This window comes from Sinocyclocheilus grahami, unplaced genomic scaffold (genome assembly GCF_001515645.1).
Source record: "Sinocyclocheilus grahami isolate Dianchi unplaced genomic scaffold, SAMN03320097.WGS_v1.1 scaffold128.1, whole genome shotgun sequence".
Classification (NCBI taxonomy): Eukaryota; Metazoa; Chordata; class Actinopteri; order Cypriniformes; family Cyprinidae; genus Sinocyclocheilus; species Sinocyclocheilus grahami.
In genome coordinates, this window is record NW_015505307.1 from 37,363 (window position 1) to 57,214 (window position 19,852).

General features: G+C 36.6%; 2 protein-coding genes across 7 annotated transcripts in view; one reads left to right on the plus strand and one right to left on the minus strand.

Annotated features, from left to right (window-relative positions):
- LOC107590459 (FYVE and coiled-coil domain-containing protein 1-like) overlaps positions 1–18,990 on the minus strand; it is a 32,999-nt gene extending 14,009 nt beyond the window's left edge. For 4 of the 6 annotated variants that reach the window (XR_001609791.1, XR_001609792.1, XM_016279199.1 and 1 more), the window contains exons 1-12: positions 18,912–18,990; positions 16,941–17,050; positions 16,434–16,540; positions 12,946–13,071; positions 10,848–10,954; positions 7,406–7,549; positions 7,078–7,171; positions 4,437–6,923; positions 3,829–3,921; positions 2,667–2,785; positions 2,297–2,464; positions 1,374–1,526 (exon numbers count right to left, since the gene is read on the minus strand). Coding sequence is in view for 4 of the 6 variants with exons in the window: in XM_016279199.1 (XP_016134685.1) it covers positions 1,374–1,526; positions 2,297–2,464; positions 2,667–2,785; positions 3,829–3,921; positions 4,437–6,923; positions 7,078–7,171; positions 7,406–7,549; positions 10,848–10,954; positions 12,946–13,071; positions 16,434–16,540; positions 16,941–17,001 (3,659 nt within the window). In the remaining 2 variants the exon portion in view is untranslated. The remainder of the gene's footprint in view (positions 1–1,373; positions 1,527–2,296; positions 2,465–2,666; positions 2,786–3,828; positions 3,922–4,436; positions 6,924–7,077; positions 7,172–7,405; positions 7,550–10,847; positions 10,955–12,945; positions 13,072–16,433; positions 16,541–16,940; positions 17,051–18,911) is intronic. The other 2 variants (XM_016279201.1, XM_016279202.1) reach the window with 2 other exon arrangements.
- Positions 18,991–19,123: 133 nt separating this feature from the next.
- Positions 19,124–19,852, plus strand: part of LOC107590460 (chemokine XC receptor 1-like) — a 4,110-nt gene continuing 3,381 nt past the window's right edge. Inside the window, exon 1 of the mRNA XM_016279203.1 lies at positions 19,124–19,176. The gene's annotated coding sequence lies outside the window, so the exon portion shown is untranslated. The remainder of the gene's footprint in view (positions 19,177–19,852) is intronic.

Sequence of the window (19,852 nt, forward strand, 5' to 3'; positions counted from 1 at the left end):
AAAAAAATCTTGATGTATTTGTTTCTTACAAACACGCAGCTTTTCACTTCACCAGAGGTTAGTTGATTGACTGGAGTGGTGTGGATTATTGTGATGTTTTTATCAACTGTTTATAGACTCTCATTCTGACGGCACCCATTCACTGCAGAGGATCCATTGGTGAGCAAGTGATGGAATGCTACATTTCTCCAAATCTGTTCTTCCGATGAAGAAACAAACTCATCTACATCTTGGACTGCCTGTGGGTGAATTTTCTTTCTGGGGTGAACTATTCCTTCAATGTACTCAAAGAATTGCAATAAAACCTCAGGATGTGTCTAAAAGACCTGAGGTGAGGATTGACTAAGAATTAATTGCTCTAAGTGATGGTGTTTATTTGCAATTTTTGCCTGCATTGTTTCAGCCAGATTGACTAAAGTCATTATGCAGATCAGGTAGCAAAGCAAACAGACAAAAATGTGTTATGTTTGCCCAGAAAAAGACAATGATTTAATTTAAATTCCTCCAGTGCTAAACCTGCACATACTGACAGATTTGGACACTCAAAACTCACTTAAAAATGCATGAATATTTTGTTGAATAAATGCTTTTTACAATACACACTTTCAAATATAGTGTAATTTCATTTCAAGAAATATAACCATTTTTTCAGCAAAACATTTCACAACAAAAACATTAGCACTGTGCGCTAAACTAACGTGGTGTGATTGCTAAATCTTTCTTCAAAAAATGTGTACAATACTATGGAAGTCCGTTTCCGCCACTGAATAAAAAAAAAAAAAAGGTAATTGCGACTTTTTATCTCACAATTCTGACTTTTTTCACAAAATTGTGAGATATAAAATCAGAATTCTGACTTTTTTTTCTCAGAATTGCGTGATATAAACTCACAATAAAGTCAGAATTGCGAGATATAAAGTCACAAATGCGAGATAAAAACTTGCAATTCTGACTTTTTTTCTCAGAATTGTGATATATAAACTCACAAATGCGAGTTAAAGTCTAATTTTGAGGGGGGAAAAATACTGATATGTTCTCAGAATTGCGAGTTTATATCTCAATTCTGAGAAAAAAAAGTCAGAATTGTGAGTTTATATCTCGCAATTGCGAGTTTATATCTCTCAATTATGACTTTTTAACTCGCAATTGCGAGTTTGTATCATGCAATTCTGAGAAAAAAAGTCAGAATTGTGAGATAAAAAGTCACAATTACCTCTTTTATTTTTTTATTCAGTGGCAGAAACGGGCTTCCATACAATACTTCTACTTTCCTTAACATTAATATTCACACATTTATTTTCTGCAGGTTTTTGCATTTCACTTCACTTCTAACTTGAGATCAGAGTGGGTGAGGTGTTCGTGAGATTGCCCACCTGCAGTGATGGCGCCGCAGCCACCATGTGAACTGGCCCTGGCAGCCCAGACAATGTGTGGCCTCTTTATCGACCAGCCACCACTGCTCCTCCGCTCTCAGCTTCTGCTCGAACTCCAGAGCATCCGACTTCTTCCACAGAGCATCCTTATCCCTGAAACACAGAGAGAAAGGAGGAGATGAGAAACAAAGACTCAGAATCTCTTAGGTTCTCTTTTGTCTCTTGGGGTCCTCAATGACTTAAAGCACCTTTCATGGTTCATTTCCTTTTCATGTCAAGGATAGAGTTTTATAACATCTGCAGCTGTTTGATTATGTGAATAATTGTATTCACACCGAACGGCATATTTCATCAAAAAAGAAATGCTTATGTGAGTTCCTGAATATCTCAGACACTTTTGTTGCAGCAGCATCTTTATTTTTGTTCGGTCGTGTTCTCATCTCAGCTGTCTGGCTCTCTAGACATTCACATTTTAGTTTTGTTTTGCATTGAGAATTAAAGTGAATTACCTTACAATCCATGAGAACTCAACAAGCCATGCACTTAAAAAGAGCAAATAACAAACATCTGCTTGTGTGTGAGTGTGGCAGGAATGTACAAAGACTGAGACAATCTAGCAGATGAGTACGGGCCCTTGACCTGCTTTTATTTGTGCTTCTTGTATTTTGATATACAGACACTGAACACAGCCATTATCAGCTTTTCTTAACATCTCATTGAGAATACAAGTAGCTTCATCTGTGAAATTGTTTTTAGTCTATTTTTAGTTTCTCTCCTCTGAAGCCTGACCAGAGCTTTTTATTTCAAGTAGCACAAGATGACATGCAAGCCTAAAGTAGTAAAAGAAATTGAGGGGCTTGCTTCATCATTAAGATTTTTTTTTTTTTTAAGTTTAAATTTTAAAACAAGATCTATATACAGACCTGATAAGTTCAATGAGCCGTTCCTCCAGGTTTAATTTGGTTTGGCCCAGATCCTCCAGCTCAGCAGACATCTGGAGATGCTGATTCTGAGTCTCTGTCAACACTTGATCCAATTTCTGCTTCAGTTCTTCCCTCTCTTTCTGTACCTCACTAAGAGCCTCTTTGGTACTAAGGGAGAGAGAAAAAGAAAATAGAAGCTCATAATAATGCATACAAATATAACCTAACCGATTACTAAAACTGAATCTCTTCCAGGGTCTATGAAATCCTTATGAAGATCCATTTGGAAATCCATTAGAGATGGCTTTTACACATGCAGATCCATTATCTGTACTGCATTAACCCTTTTATTGTGTTTTTGAACACTCACCTTGATACACTTTCTTGCAGTTGCTGTGTCTCACACTCTCTCTCATGCATCTGAGTCTCACAGTCAGTGATGTGAGAATCTTTCTCCTCAATCAGATGAGAGTATTCAATATTTACTGCCTAAATACACAAACAAACAGCCAAATGCATGAACACAATCTGTACACAGAAACATCAAACATTTGTATACACTGACACTGTATAGTTATTTTTTCTCGTTTTGTTTTATTTTATCTTGATTATTTCATCTTATCCAAGGAATATAATAAAAAATGCATTACTGTATTATTGAAATTACAGCATTTAACAATGTGTTAACATTAACAGAAATGTACCATAACTAATCTATTTTGGACATGTAACATAACACTTACAAAAATGTCTATGGTTCCATCATGGTTGTTTGTACCATGGTATTTTGGTAGTATCATGGTATTCTTGAAAGCACCATGTAGATACATGCATTTCCCTACCATTGTCCATTTCAAGGCACAATAGTATTACCATCTAAAATCACTGCAATAACATGGTACTGCCTAAGAACTTTTTGTGAGGGAATACCATGTTTTGCGGTATTATTTTAAATACCATGGTGCATAAAATGGTATAATTCAGCACCATGGTTTTACCATCAAATACACTGTACCACTGTGCTTCTATTATAACGTTTTTCAAAGAGAAATAATTGTAAATGTATATTTGACTCAATAGTTATGCAAAAAAAAAAATAACTAAGCAAAAAAAAAAACAAGCTTTATTGTTGCAAAAAGCTGCACAACTGGAGGAGCATTATTTTACAAAATAATTACAGTGGAACTTATACTCTAATTGACAAATATCTGCAGGTAACAGTCTGCACTGTTCCTAATTATAGACTTAATGAGAAGCAAATTATTCATCACTGTCTGGCAATTAACCCCAATCTCTTGTCTTCTGTTCCACTGTCTGGCACAGTGGGTCTCCACTGAACAAGTACAAAAGGAGCAGCGAGAGATCAGAGCTTCATCTCCTACTAATACCAGTGTTATCAGCCAACAGAGATGAATAATAATCATTCACATGCTGGTATGCAAAAAGTATCTGATGATCATGTAGATCATTGAAATAGAAGTATTAAAAGTGATGTTGTTAGTCTATCCTAACCTGGCTCAACATTTGCATACCTCTAACTCGGATAATTTGGCCTCCAGCTCAGATGTCTTCTTCAACTCCATGTCTAGCTGAGTTTTCAAACCCTTAATCTCTTCATTAATGCTCTATGTTAAAAAACAAATACTAATTATATCAAGAAATAATACAAAGTATTTAAAAAAAAAAGATACTATACTAAAATAGTCACTATTTTACAAGAAAAGTACTTGGATTTCTGTTAATCACAAAGTAAATTAGATAAAACTTCACTAAAGTCTACTGAAAATGCTGCATTCATATCAAGACAGAAATACTGTAATTATGAGTTCCTGCCTTTTATATAGCATTCACATGAACTTGAATTATGACCAATTTCTCTCACTTAACTGTGTGATATGTAAAAACAACCAAAAAGGCTGTGATAGATATATATACATTACATATTTCTGTTTTATATTTCTTCTATAATGCATTTTGCATTATGAGTGTTACCATAGAAACAAATTATTTCAGAAAGCTTGTACAGAGTAGAGTTGTCTACTTGTAATTATGGTAATTTTACCATGACGTGAACGCAGCATAAGTATTTGACAGAATAGATTTGAAGTGATAATGACTGATGATTCTGAACTCATTTTACCTTTATCTGGTTTTTGAAAGTCATGCTCTCCGTGCTCATCTGAAATTTCACTGCCGCGATCTCTTCACGAGCAGTGTCCCGTTCACCCTCGGTTTTGTCCAGCAGCTCCTTTAGCTCCAGCATAGTTTCTGAAAGTTTCTCCGTCTGCTGGATCTCTTCTTGTAGACTAGAGTTTTCTTGGTGAAGAGCCACCAAGCTAGCATTAAGTCGCTCCGTTTCCTTTACTCCCTGCTGTTGAAGTTCCTGGATCCGAGCAGCTTCGGCAGCCCATTGTTTCCGGGCCTCTTCCCGCTCTGCGGTGAGCTTGCAAATTGTCATTCCCAACTCTGCCATTTCTGTGTTGACCCGATGGACACCTTCTCTGGTCTCAGCATTCTCCAGAACCAACCTTTCATTCTGGGACTTGAGCTCCGCCAGCTCCTCTTGGACTGAAGTGAGTTCAGCGGTTGTTTTCTTGCATGTGGATGTCTCCTGATTCAGTTGCAAAGCTATGGCATCGACCCGTTCGCTAGACTGCAGCAGCTCTTTCACATGCAGTCGATTCTGCTCCTCTGCCTGCTTCTTCAACTGCTCAGTCAAGGTTCGTAGTTCTGCACAGGAAGCCTCGGTGACCTCCAGCTTTGCTTGGGTCTTGTCCTTTTCCTCCACAGCACTGTAAAGTTTAGCCCTGAGATCGAGCACCTCCTCTTGAAGCCTAGAAACCTCTTTCACACTCAGTCCCAGCTGATCTTCCAGGAGAGTCACTTTTGAGGCCATCTCTTGGGTCTCTTTAGCATGGCATGCACTCTGCTCAAGTTGGACCTTCTCCACAGCTGTCCTCTGGGCCTCAAGAGTCTTAATCATCTCTGTCTGTTTAACAAAGGCTCTTTCTGCCTTTGTCTTCTCCATTTCCAAATCCCTCTCCTGACCTTCAAGTTCTTCCACCCTTCCCTGGAGCTCCTCACAGAGCTTCTCCCGATCCTCCAGTTCGGAATCCTTATCTTTAAGTTGTGTGGTCAGGTTTGCCTCATTGCATCTCGCTGCTCCAAGACTCCTCTCAAGTTCAGCAATCTGGCTGTTGATGTTGCGTATCTCCTCCTGCATGGCTGCGAGAGATGCCCTAAGAGTCACCTGAACCTCCATGAGGTCCTTGTTCTCCAGTTTCCATTGGCGAATTGAACTTTCGGATTCCTCCAACTGCATGTTGGCCTTATGTAGCCTTTCATCCAGACTTCTGTTCTCCTCTCTGAGCCGCTGCTCTCTTTCATCCACAGTCACTTTGGCATCATCAATTTGCGCTCGCAAGTGCTTCTCTGAGGCCTTCAATCCAGCCAGCTCACTCTCCAGAGAAGATTTGTTTTTAAGCAACTCCTTCTTGGTCTCTTCATTCTTGTTCACCATCTGGAGGAGCTTGCTGTTTTCCTCCATTAGCTTGCCACAGCTATCTTTGTATTCCTCAATCTTCTTGGACTGCTCTTTGGTGCTGTTCTCCAGTGCAGATATGGTTTCTCTCAGATTCTGTTTGTCACTGTTAAGCTTCTCTGATTCCTTCTCCAAATACTGGACTCTCTTGATACTGGAGAGAAGATTGGACTCCTTAGCCTTCAGCTGTGCCCGTAATGTTTGCAACAGCTCTTCCAGGCCACTCACCTTCTTCTCAAGCTCTTCTTTATCCTCTTGCATTTCCTTCCACTCCACTTTGGCCTGCTTTTCCATTGTTTCCTGAGAGTGCTGGAGATCTTGCAGTTGCATTTGCAGGTTGCTGGTGTCCTTCTCTCGCACTGCAAGTGCCCCTTGAAGTTTGTCCATGACATTACAGTGCTCTTCTGCCCTGGTTTGCAGTTGCTCACCCTTTTCCATCCAAGCTGCCATTTTCACTTCAGCCTCTTTGAGTGCTTCATCCTTTATTCTGATTTTCTCAGCCAGCTGTTCTGCCTGCCTCCTCCTCTCTTCTCCTTCTGCCAGAGCATCTATCCTTCCCTTCTCAGCCTCTTTCAATTCATTTAACAGCTCGTGAATCTTTTGGGCAGAGTTGAAGTCACTGGCTGCCCTCTGGCCTTTCTCATTCAATACTCCATCTAGCCTGGCCATCAGTTCCTCATTTTTCCGTTCTGCTGCTGCCAACATGTCCTGGAGGTCCTTATAGGAGGCCTCCCTGATAGTCTCGCGTCCCCTTAAGACCTCCAGCTCATGGAATAGTGCTTGTTCGCTCTCAGCTAGCACCTCCAGGTTCCGCTGGAGCTCCTGATGGTTACCTTGGGCAGCTAGAGAGACGTCCAGCTGCCTTTGGAGTTCTACCACAACCCCGTGGAGTTCACCTGTCTCTCTGCCAAACTGCTGAACCTGGTCGAGTAGCTCTCTTTGCTTTAATTCAGACTGGTCCAGCTCCAGACGGAGTTCGTCTATAGCACTGATGGAAGAATCATTAAGTCCACTGGAGTTTTGGACAGACATGTCGGATAGAAGCCCAGGTCCAAAGTCTGGACTCCCAGGGAACTCATGGGCCTGCTACAATGTTTGAAAGAAATTTTGAGAGAGGGAATATACATAGAATGAAAGAAAGAGAGATTGCTTGAACACTGCCATCTACTGGATATAAAACAGTAGTGTAAAGTTTAGAATGATTCATGACAACAGGGACCTTCAAAAGGTGTGCTGGTACCTGTGAGTATGTACTGGCCAGACTGTTGATGCTGGAACTACGACTCGGTGGTTTCCACATGTGACTGGGGGAGCTAGTCCTTCCCAGTGTCCTACTGTGAGACATTTTTTAAATTAACTTTAAATTAAGTTAATTGAACATTAATCAGCTTATTCAAACACATCCACACACATACTATTTCCAGTCATGGCAAATGGATCATAAATACTAAATGGCAAATGGACCATAAATTAGTAGCATTATATGTGTGCCATTGTTTTTGTAGTAATATACTGTTGATGTTTTATTATTTATAATAGAAATTGCAAAAATTATAGTGTGTTCTTACCTTGCAAAAGTGGGCCACTCTGAGTCAAGGTCATGACCCCTGGATGCCACATCAAATTGAACATCATTGAGCTCATAGAGGTAATTAATGATGTCCACACTGAGATGGGGTTTGAGAAATGGACTCCGGGAATTATACCAGTCACTACAGAAGAAAAAAAAAGCCTTGGAAAACAGTCTAGTTCTTCAATAAGAAATAAAAATGATGGCACTCCAAATCTTATTACATTCAGGGTTTCTGCAGGTTTTTATGAAGGTAAATTTAAGACTTTTTAAGACCAAGTAAAGAAAATTTAAAGAATAAAATGAATGCAACACATCAATATGTTTTCTTATATTAGCAATGCTTCAAAGTTTGAAAATAAAGCTTCCAACACATCTTCATTACTTTTTAATTCATTTTACAAAGAAACTTAAACTTGAATACAACTATAATATGGAAATAATGTTTAGACTACCTTCTGATCACACTGCAAAAAAAAAAAGGTTTTCTTCATCATAATTTGTTTCTTGTTTCCCAGTGCAAAAATATAAATAAAGATGCATTTAAATAAAGATACATTTACTTGAAAAGCAAAATCAAAGCTCACTTCATTTTGTTCAATATCTTCAAATGAATCTTGACTTAAGGATGTTTAGATATTTGTACTGGAAAAAAAATAGTTTCTTATGTTCATCAAGGCTGCATTTATTTGATCAAAAATACAGGAAAAAATTTGATATTGTGAAATATTATTACGATGTAAAATAAAGTTTTTCTATTTTAATATACATTCAAATCTAATGTATTCCTGTGATGCAAAGCTGAATTTTCAGCATCATTACTCCAGTCTTCAGTGTCACATGATCTTCAGAAATCATTGTAATATGCTGATTTATTATCAGTGCTGGAAACTGTTGTGCTGCTTAATATTTTTTTGGAACCTGTGATACTTTTTTTCAGGATTCTTTGATGAATAAAAAGTTAAAAAGAAGAGCATTTATTTAAAATTGAAATATTTTCTAACATTATACACTACCGTTCAAAAGTTTGGGGTCAGTACATTTTTATTCTTTCTTTTTTTGAAAGAAATTAAAACTTTCATTCAGCAAGGTTGTGTTAAATTGTTAAGACGTGATACCAAAGATTTATATTGTTAGAAAATATTTATATTTTGAATAAATGCTGTTCTTTTCAACTTTTTATTCATCAAAGAATCCTGAAAAAAGTAACGGTTTCCAAAAAAATATTTGGCAGCACAACTGTTGCCAACATTGATAAATCTAATAATAATCAGCATTTTAGAATGATTTCTTAAGGATCATGTGACACTTTATACTGGAGTAATGGCTGATGGAAATTCAGCTTTGCATCACAGAAATAAATTATATTTTAAAGGATATTAAAATGGAAACCATTATTTTATATTGTAATAACATTTTGCAAGATTACTGTTTTTTTCTGTATTTTTGATCAAATAAATGCAGCCTTGATGAGCATAAGAGACTTCTTTAAAAAGCATTACAAGTCTTACTGATCCAAAACTTTTGAACGGTAGTGTATAAGCTAATGCAACTTACAACAACCTCTTGCACAACAGTTTGTGACAGTTCTCGATTAACTTAGTTTGCTAAATTTACGTACCTACATGCAAATACAAACAGCATGCAGAAAGGTCTGCAGTAAGACCTTATTATATTAAGCTTGTATACACATGCATAGCACAGACCCATAAACCTTGAGTAAAAATGTAAAGGCGTTTTCTTTAAAGAGGGAAGCCCATTTAAAGAAGTAAAACTACGGGGGAAGCACTCTCAGTATTGTTTCTACTGAATTAAGTTGTGTGTTGTTAAAATACTGTAAATAGAACATGCGGAAATGGCAGCTTATGCACAAGTTTTCACCTTTTTTGGTTTAGATGGTGAACACGGACATTAGCATGAATAATCATGCATCTACGCTAATGGCACAACCTATTTCAGGTGTAATTTCTCCATAATCGCAGAAATGCTGCATGAAAACATTTTGTGTGTTTGCTAAACTTTGGCATACAGATGTTGAATTACAAAAAGTTATTTGATTGTAACCTTGATTAAAAACTTGATTCAATATCAAGTTGTATTTCCATTTTAAATAATTTATAAAGTAACAGATTTAATTTACTGCCATGTTTAAAATACAATCACACATTGTATCATATATGCAATGCACATCTACACATTATGTATTTTTTTTTTATTGCATGTTTTATTATTTTCATTAGTTTGTAATGTTTTTGTTGTTAAGGCTGTACTTTAAGAAGCTGCTTTTAAAGGTGCAGTAATAGTTGATTATGACGACATTTATTTTTCAAATGTCCATTTAAAGTATTTTATAAAATTTTTGTAAATCTATAATATATATTCATATGTTTCATACACCATAAAAGTTCATTATTATCATGATAACTATTATTCAAATGTCCATATTGTATACAGTACTTGTTAAAAGTTTGGAAACATTAGGATTTTTAATTGTTTTTAATGAAGTCTCTTATGCTCAGCAAGGCTGCAATTATTGTATCAAAGCAAGAAATATTGTGAAATATTATTACAATTTGTTTTCTATGTGAATAGATTTTAAAATGTAATTTATTCCTGTGATATAATGCTGAATTTTCAGCATCATTACTCCAGTCTTCCACTCTACTTTGCTATTTTTTTCAGTATTCTTTGATGAATAGAAAGTTCAAAAGAACAGAGTCTATTTGAAATTGAATCTTTTGTAACATTATTGTTTTTACTGTCATTTTTTATTAATCGGATGCATGTTTGCTAAATAAAAGCATTCATTTCTATTTAAAAAACCACACGCACTCAAACACACACAATAAAAATTTGAATGGTAGCATATCAAGGTTTCCGCATATTTAAGCAGCACTACTGTTTTCATCATTGATAATAATAAGAAATGTTTCTTGAGCAGCAAATCAGCATATTAGAATGATTTCTGAAGGATCATGTGACACTGAAGACTGGAGTAATGATGCTGAAAATTCAGCTTTGCATCACAGAAATAAATTATATTTTAAATTATATTGAAATAGAAAACATTTGTTTTAAATGGTAATAATATTTCACAATATTACTGTTTTTATTGTATTTTTGAAAACTTGGTGAGCATAAGAGACTTCATCAAAAACATGTTAAAATCGTAATGTTTCCAAACTTTTAACAATTACTGCATTAATATAAAATCCAATCATGTGAATATTTTTTTAATACACATACATGTAGAAACATTGCACTGACACACATTTCATTGTCTTCATTAAAAAAACAATTTAATAATTTCAAAAGGACATTTCAATGTAATATTTGGAATTCAAACAATCAAAGACTTAGACTAAGGGTCTGAATACTAAATTCTATATTTATTAAGAAAGATGGGTAGCATGACAGGTGAGATGACAGTGAAGTGTTACCTGGTGACCCTGTGGTTCATGAGGCACTGCTGGAGTGTGTCAGCCAGCCGCTGATGCACGAGTGAGTAACGGATAAATGCTCTGCCTTTACCCAGAGACGTCTTGAGCTAAGACAGAAAAAGAACAACGCTTTCACTGCCACTCAAGTATCTGCAGTGTTCCAAAACATATCGGACATTTCATTTTTCAAGGTGTTGCAAGTGACTGCTAGGATGTTTTGGGTGGTTGCTTAATATTTAAGGCAAATAACTTTTAATATTGTTAAAAGACACTATTTTTTTCTTTTAAATTGATGGATGTTTGACTTTTTCTGTGTGGCATAATGAAATGCCCATATTTACACATGCATACAGACACAGAGTACAACTAGTAATCAGTCAAAGCTGAATAATTAACCTACTGTTACTCAAATTTAATTCCCAAAATTCAGCGTATCTGCCACCGAAACTGACCTCACCACAAGATAAGGAAGCTGGTCACCACATTAGCAGAGTTCAGTGTCAAGACAATACAAAAACAAATTTGACCGTGGACAATATCAAACAGTGTTCATGGGGAAGTGGCACTTTTAAAAAGAACATGGCATTTAGATCAGCATATAATGTGGGCAGACACGGAACAACCTGATCAATGGTATCACAAAAATCTCTTGTATTTCAGTGACAAAACGGAACTGTACAAATCTGATAGGAAGGTTTGTTTAAACAAAAAGTGTGTGTCTACGGACATGCTTTGTTAAGAGATGTCCAGTAATACAACTAAATAAAAAAAGGGTAGTGAGCATGGACATTTACTGCTTTTTCATGCATATGCAATTATTATAAATGAATAATAAAATATTAGTCACATTAGTAGTATTGTTAGTTGTTAAAGGGATAGTTCACCCAAAAATGAAAATTCTGTCATTAATTACTCTTCATCTTCGGAACACAAATTAAGATATTTTTGATAGAATCTGAGAGCTGTCTGACCAGCAAGGAGATCTGTAATAACAACCTAATTGTTGAATAAAGTCGTTATTTATTAATTTTTTTTGCGCACAAAAAGTATTCTCGTAGCTTCGTATAATTGAACCACTGATGTCACATGGATTATTTTACCGATCTCCTTGCTATGTTTCTGGACTTGGGAACATTTCAGTCGCATTGCTGTCTATGCAGGGTCAGACAGCTCTCAGATTCCATCAAAAATATCTTAATTTGTGTTCTGAAGATGAACGAAGGTCTTACGGGTTTGAAACGACATGACGGTGAGTAATTAATGACAGAATTTTCATTTTTGGGTGAACTAACCCTTTAATGTTGAGAATAAGTGAATGTGAATGACACGGGTTTATATATTTTTATTTCTTACATAACAACCTAAATGTTGAATAAAGTCGTTATTTATTAATTTTTTTTTGCGCACAAAAAGTATTCTCGTAGCTTCGTATAATTGAGCCACTGATGTCACATGGATTATTTTACCGATCTCCTTGCTATGTTTCTGGACTTGGGAACATTTCAGTCGCATTGCTGTCTATGCAGGGTCAGACAGCTCTCAGATTCCATCAAAAATATCTTAATTTGTGTTCTGAAGATGAACGAAGGTCTTACGGGTTTGAAACGACATGACGGTGAGTAATTAATGACAGAATTTTCATTTTTGGGTGAACTAACCCTTTAATGTTGAGAATAAGTGAATGTGAATGACACGGGTTTATATATTTTTATTTCTTACGTTTATGCATTTGCATTAGTTTGTAATGTTTTTATTGTTAACATTGTTGTTTTTACTATGTAAAGTGCTCTGAGAAGCTACTTTTGAAGGTGCTTTAAATAAAGTTTATTATTAGCAATATTATTATTATATTATAAATGAGTATTTATTATTTATGAATTAATATTAATAAATATAATATTATCATTATTACATTCATCTATCAAATGTCCATATTATATAGTAATATAAAATTTATATTACCTACTCATATTTTTCATACACCTACATTATTGTTATTATTATTATAAATGATTTTGTTATAATAAAAATATTTAGCATGTCACACAGGAACACACTCCTCAGATGCATGTAGGAAGTGAATGAGAGAGATACTAACCTCTGAAATTGATTTAACAAAGCGGATTCCATCGTTTGCTCCTTTGATTTTGGCCAGGCAGTCGCTGAAATAATCCCAGTAGTCTTTTCTGGATCCCAGAAATGTTGTTTTCTCCTTCTGGCCGAACTGAGCAATATAACAATAACATAACACTTCAGATAAATGACTGAGAAACATCTTAAAAGCAGGCTCAAAGAAGTTTAAATTAAAAAGTTTCAAGTCCTTTCAGGACAGCGGGAGATCTCATCTTGCACGATTACGGGTTTTGAGTGTATCCATATGGCCTGCTTCACACCTGGTATTAGCATCCGTCACGGATGATCAGATCTCAAGTGAGTCGGCAGAGACAACTGTCATTTACATCTGATATTAACATGCATGTCCTGTGATCACTTGTAGTTGGGTTTAATCAAAGCGAGGGTTTCCCATTATGTGACTAATCACATCAGTCTGTCACTGCATGTTGATAATACACAAAAATAAAGCACCAGAAATACAAATAAAGCACACAAAACTACGGTGGCCGAGAGAGCTCAACGCGCTGCAAATGAAAAAAACACCAGTGAATTAAGAAAATATCTTCATCAGTTTGACAACAAATGCGCTGCAAAGACTCACAACACAACCAGATACAGAAATGCGCCGCAAATACGCACAGACATGGCTACTATAGTTAAACCATGGTAATCACAAATTACACTAACCATAGTTTAACCATGATACGTGTGTCGTAGATACACAAATGGTAATCACTCCAAAAAAAATGGTAATGGTAAAATTGCAAACACCAAAAACATCATTAATACACTTTTACTTTAATAAAAATAGTTAATTTTCGTAAGGGTTGTTGGGGTCCCCTAGAAAAATTTCCGTTGTGGTCTGTGCTACATGCAACGCTTTTCTGTATTTGGTTGTGTTGTGTGTATTCGAAGTGCATTTCTGTATTTAATTGTGTTGTGAGGATTTGCAGCGCATTTCTGTATTTGGTCGCATTGTGAGAATTTGCAGAACATGTGTTGTCAAACTGATGAAGATATTTTCTTAATTTGCTGGTGCTTTTTCTATTTGCATGTGTTTTCTTAAGTTGCAGTGCATTGAGCTCTCTCGGTCACCGTACAAAACAAATTAATTTAAAGGGAAAACATTTCATAGCCCTTTAGCCAATTATTGTTCTTGCTTTGAGCATAAACTCACTTAATTTTGTTTCATTTTTAAGTAGGGCTGGGTATCGAGTTTGATACTTTTTAGGCACCGACCGAAATGCCTTGATACCATCGAGTATCGAAAAACGTCTCGTCGTTCCGTACCAAATTTCGATACCTAAGGGGTTTATCTCATCAGCGTCAGTGAGCCAATAAGCCTGCAGCACTAGCCAGTGTGTTCGACTAGAAGAGGTGCGGCGCAGATCAATAAGTGTTTGACATCCGCGAGACCGATTCGAAAGCGCACGGAGAAGTCTGCTCTCTTCAGCTCTCGTGGTACTGTAATACGCCGATCGGCCTGCACAGTCGGTCCGCGTCAATTTCAACACCAGTGTTGGGGAAAGTTACTTTTAAAAGTAATGCATTACAATATTGCGTTACTCCCTAAGAAAGTAACTAATTACTTTACTTAGTTACTTTTTATGGAAACTGACAGTAATGCGTTACGTTACTTTTGCGTTACTTTTTAAATCCGGACAGGGCTTGCTTGTTCGTTTTTAAAATAAAAAAGTTCTATCTTTGGCAAATATAAAAGCCTTTTCACACCAAAAGTGAAATGAATAAGTCTCAGGCTGAAGGGAAAGTAAATTTACGTCCGTACAGTAGAATGCACAAGAAGACATTTCAACATACTTCAGCAATAAAAAAAGACACACAAGTGTTTGTCTAGAGTCATTTGTGCTTATTAGTATGATTGAACTGGATCATCGAAGGTCAGAAGCAAATAGAATGGGATTAAATACATAAATGATATTTGTGTTGTTTAACATTTAATTATTGCAGGTTTGCGTCATATTCTGAGTTGCATTTTTTTATAAATTTTAGGAATACTGAATCTGTGTGTTTTTTGTGTGTGAGTGAGATGAATTAACGCATATTCATATTTAATTTAGAACTACAGTAACATCTTCTGATTTCTCTCAACAGGAGAGCTGTCAATCAATACATTGGAAAAAAAAGTAACTTGCGTTACTTATTTACAAAAGTAACTCAGATATTCTCTTGTAAATTACAGAGCAATGCGTTACTTTACTAGTTACTTGAAAAAAGTAATCTGATTACATAACTCACGTTACTTGTAACACGTTACCCCCAACACTGTTGAATACACCTACTAGTTTACACCAGTTACACTCAGAGATGTGGCGCACACGTGAGGCTGTAGTGCGAATGCGTCCCAGCCCCCTTAGATGTAAGGCTACATTTACACTGGTGCATTTATGTTTTAAAATGAAAACGATACTCGTCATACTGGCGTTTCCACTGCGTTTCAAGCCGGCTTTCCACTATCTCCGACAAACGACAGACCAGTCATTCAGTCATTCATTTCCTATGGAGAGTAGTGCGGGAGCTGCGTGGCATTCCGATCATATGCAGATGTCCGTTCATACTAACGTTACACGACCGAAAGTGCGTGTTATATGACCGTTCATGCAAACTGTAGCATCATGCTACATAAGACAATAAATAAGATTTATATTCCATTTTTACTCAAAACTCACTTTAAACCACCATCGAGTGTTTGTAATTACTTCCGATTGCCGTCTAATGTGTGTTTTGGCCATGTAATGTTGCTGAAATGAAATATGTTATTACTGCTGACTCTGAGTCAGAGCAGCAATCATGGAAGAGAGAACACAGGCAGACAGCGCTGGAAGCTGCATCAGCAAATCAGTGGAAAATAAATAGAAATCATTATTCTGTCTGAGCTATGCGTTTTAAAACGAACACGCACTAGTGTAAATGTAGCCTAACAGATGTGTAAACTGAAGACTATTTGAGCTTTATTAAAACTATTTGCACTGATTTATTGTGTTGGTTACATTTTGTTCCTTTGTGCAGTGGCTCAGGAGATGAGTCTCAACAAGCTGAAAATAAAACCAAAGTTTTTTTTTTTTTAGATAATGTAATCTTGTTAAACTTGATTTCATAAAATTGGTATAGAAAAAAGTATCGTTCAGGAACCGGTATCGAAGTCAGGGTATCGGTATCAATATAATAACATTTTTGAACGATACCCAGCCCTATTTTTAAGACATCATTTTACATTTGCATCTTGATTACGTTTTTCTTGTAAACCCACACATAACAGTAAAGTTTAAAATCCTTGTTTTAGCACAATGGTTGATTGGCAGGTGAGTATGCGATACTGTTTTGTTGGTCAGGCTGCATGAGAATTTACACAACAAATACGATGTAATCATATGCATTTCTAACTAGTTTGATCAATCAAATAAGAAGTTTGGGAGCCCGTTTACATCTTTTTTCCGTGTCTATGTCTCTGACCTGTAGCAGGTACTCCAGTTTGTAGGCGAACTTGTGCAGGTTGGAGCTGTCATCTGTAATGGGCTCGCCGTTCTCCTTATACTCTTTTGTCAGTTCTGAAACAGCATCTGTAAGAAAAGACCATCAGAATAAAGCAAGTATGACAATAAAAATGACAAAGATATGTAAATGCACATTTTAAAACAATTACAGAGCAACACACTGTAATTAATAATTTTATAGTCATTTTTTTCAAAGGTTTAAGAAGTGTTTTTTCTCCTTCTTTAGCCCATTTTTGGTTGTATGTCTTCCACGCGCCTTTCATCCACCTCAGGAACTGAAACGGCACACATGAGGGATAAACTCTGACACGCAGGTCTCTCTCGTTTTGCATTTCTCTTTCCCCCATGTTGAAAGCCAGCACCCTGAGGACTGCAACTGCACGTGCTCCACCGTGGACCATGTGTCTCTTTTCACTCTCTAAACAATAGCTCTGCCTCTCTCATGAAAGCCAACGCACATCCGTACCATGCAGATCTCTGATAAACCGTTGGATCTGACCCTCTCCGACTGCAGCACCAGCAGCCATGGTCTGACTAGCTTCCTGCCAACGAGGTCAAGAGGTCATCCGTAATCTGCTGAGTGAAAGAATCACAGTGACAAAAGATAACTCACATTTTATATGCACATTATATTTATTTATAGAGAAGCATGACATATCAGTCATATTAGTGATTTTAAGTGGTATCCCTTTGTTGTCCTCTAACATCAAATTCCACCAACATATTTATTTAGAACTGTTTTCGCTTGTAAACGGTGCTTGATCTGTGCATATTTCTATCCCGATTCAGACGAGACGACTTTTCCACTTGAGGAAGGAATGTTATGGATAGAGGGCTTGTATTTTAGCCAGAAGCGATGGTTGGAAGTTAAAAAAGTCTTAACAATGGATTCGTTTATTACAAACGCGCAGCTTTTTTCTTCACAGGATTTTAATTGATGTTTTCTTCAGCTGTTTGGACTCTCAATCTGTCAGCACTCATTCACTGTAGAGGATCCATTGGCGAGCAAGTGATGCAATGCCGAATTTCACTAGAAACAGCTGTTTTTGAAATGTAAACAAACATCAGTGTCCGCGTTCTTTCACACGTTCTGTTGACTTTCAATGGTTTGAATTCAAATGAAAAGATAATTTAGAGCATGGTAAGACAAACCTACTTCTCTAATCTATTTTAACAGCTGGTTTAATAGACAGATGGATAGACAGACAGATAGATAGAAAGACAGACAGATGGATAGATAGACAGACAGAGAGACGGATAGACGGATGGATAGACAGACAGAGAGACGGATAGACGGACGGATAGACAGACAGAGAGACGGATAGACGGACGGATAGACAGACAGAGAGACGGATAGACGGACGGATAGACAGACAGAGAGACGGATAGACGGACGGATAGACAGACAGAGAGACGGATAGACGGACGGATAGACAGACAGAGAGACGGATAGACGGACGGATAGACAGACAGAGAGACGGATAGACGGACGGATAGACAGACAGAGAGACGGATAGACGGACGGATAGACAGACAGAGAGACGGATAGACGGACGGATAGACAGACAGAGAGACGGATAGACGGACGGATAGACAGACAGAGAGACGGATAGACGGACGGATAGACAGACAGAGAGACGGATAGACGGACGGATAGACAGACAGAGAGACGGATAGACGGACGGATAGACAGACAGAGAGACGGATAGACGGACGGATAGACAGACAGAGAGACGGATAGACGGACGGATAGACAGACAGAGAGACGGATAGACGGACGGATAGACAGACAGACAGACAGACAGACGGATAGATAGATAGACAGACAGACAGACAGACAGACAGACAGATAGATAGACAGACAGACAGACAGACGGATAGATTTTTCCACTGAAGACATTTTAACTTATCTAGTTCTTCTTAATTACTCAAATGACATTCACTGCGTCTCCTGTTTGTTTATGATAATCTATGACTACGCAGAATTTTAAATATCAAGTTACAAAATAATAACACATGACATCTGAACCCTCAGAGTGGAACAGATAAAAGACCTTTGAGAGAAACAATCATATTTACTGTTCGATTACACAACATCACTAGAAACAGCTGTTTTTGAAATGTAAACAAACATCAGTGGCCGCGTTCTTTTTCCGTTGACTTTCACTGGTTTGAATTCAAATGAAAAGGAACGAGTTCTCTGGAACAGCGTCTTTTGTTGCCATAGAAACTAGGTTTAAAAAAACGAACAGAAGTTCAACTATATAAAACAACTATACAGTCAAGAGTTACAGGGTAAACAGCCAGGACGACATGTCAGAATGTTTATTCCGGATAAACGCGGTTTTAGACTGAAGTTAGCATGTATGTATTACAGCTGGACGTTTGTTAAATGTGTGATAAATGTCTTGAAAGTGAAAAAAAGAAGCTGACATACTTTGGCTTTTGTAAGGATCCGAGAAGGCCCACTTTTAGTTTACATCGTGAAACAACCTTGCTAGGCTACTATTTTTGATTGACAGAAATTTCCGCCATAGACGGCGGACTTCACAGCCGAACTCTTTTTTTATTGGATCGCGAAAAATAGCCCCGCCTTAAGTTTGGTTACGAGAACAAGAGCAGTTCTTTTCAAGCAGTGCTCACTGCAGAGACAAATGACACCCAGCTCTTGTGTACTGATAGCATAACGGGTAGACTTTAGGGTAAGTCCCACTCGCTGGATCTCATGAAATTATATTATATTATATTTATTATATTATATTTATATAAAAAAGTATATATATATATACATACACACACACTATACCGTTCAAAAGTTTGGGATCAGTAAGACTTGTAATGTTTTTTAAAGAAGTCTCTTATGCTCATCAAGGCTGCATTTATTTGATCAAAAATACAGAAAAAAACAGTAATCTTGCAAAATGTTATTACAATATAAAATAATGGTTTCTATTTTAATATCCTTTAAAATATAATTTATTTCTGTGATGAAAAGCTGAATTTCCATCAGCCATTACTCCAGTATAAAGTGTCACATGATCCTTAAGAAATCATTCTAAAATGCTGATTATTATTAGATTTATCAACGTTGGCAACAGTTGTGCTGCCAAATATTTTTTTGGGAGACTGTGATACTTTTTTCAGGATTCTTTGATGAATAAAAAGTTGAAAAGAACAGCATTTATTCAAAATATTAATCTTTTCTAACAATATAAATCTTTGGTATCACGTCTTAACAATTTAACACAACCTTGCTGAATGAAAGTTTTAATTTCTTTCAAAAAAAGAAAGAATACAAATTTACTGACCCCAAATTTTGAATGGTAGTGTATATTGTTAGAAAAGATTTCTATTTTAAATAAATGCTCTTCTTTTTAA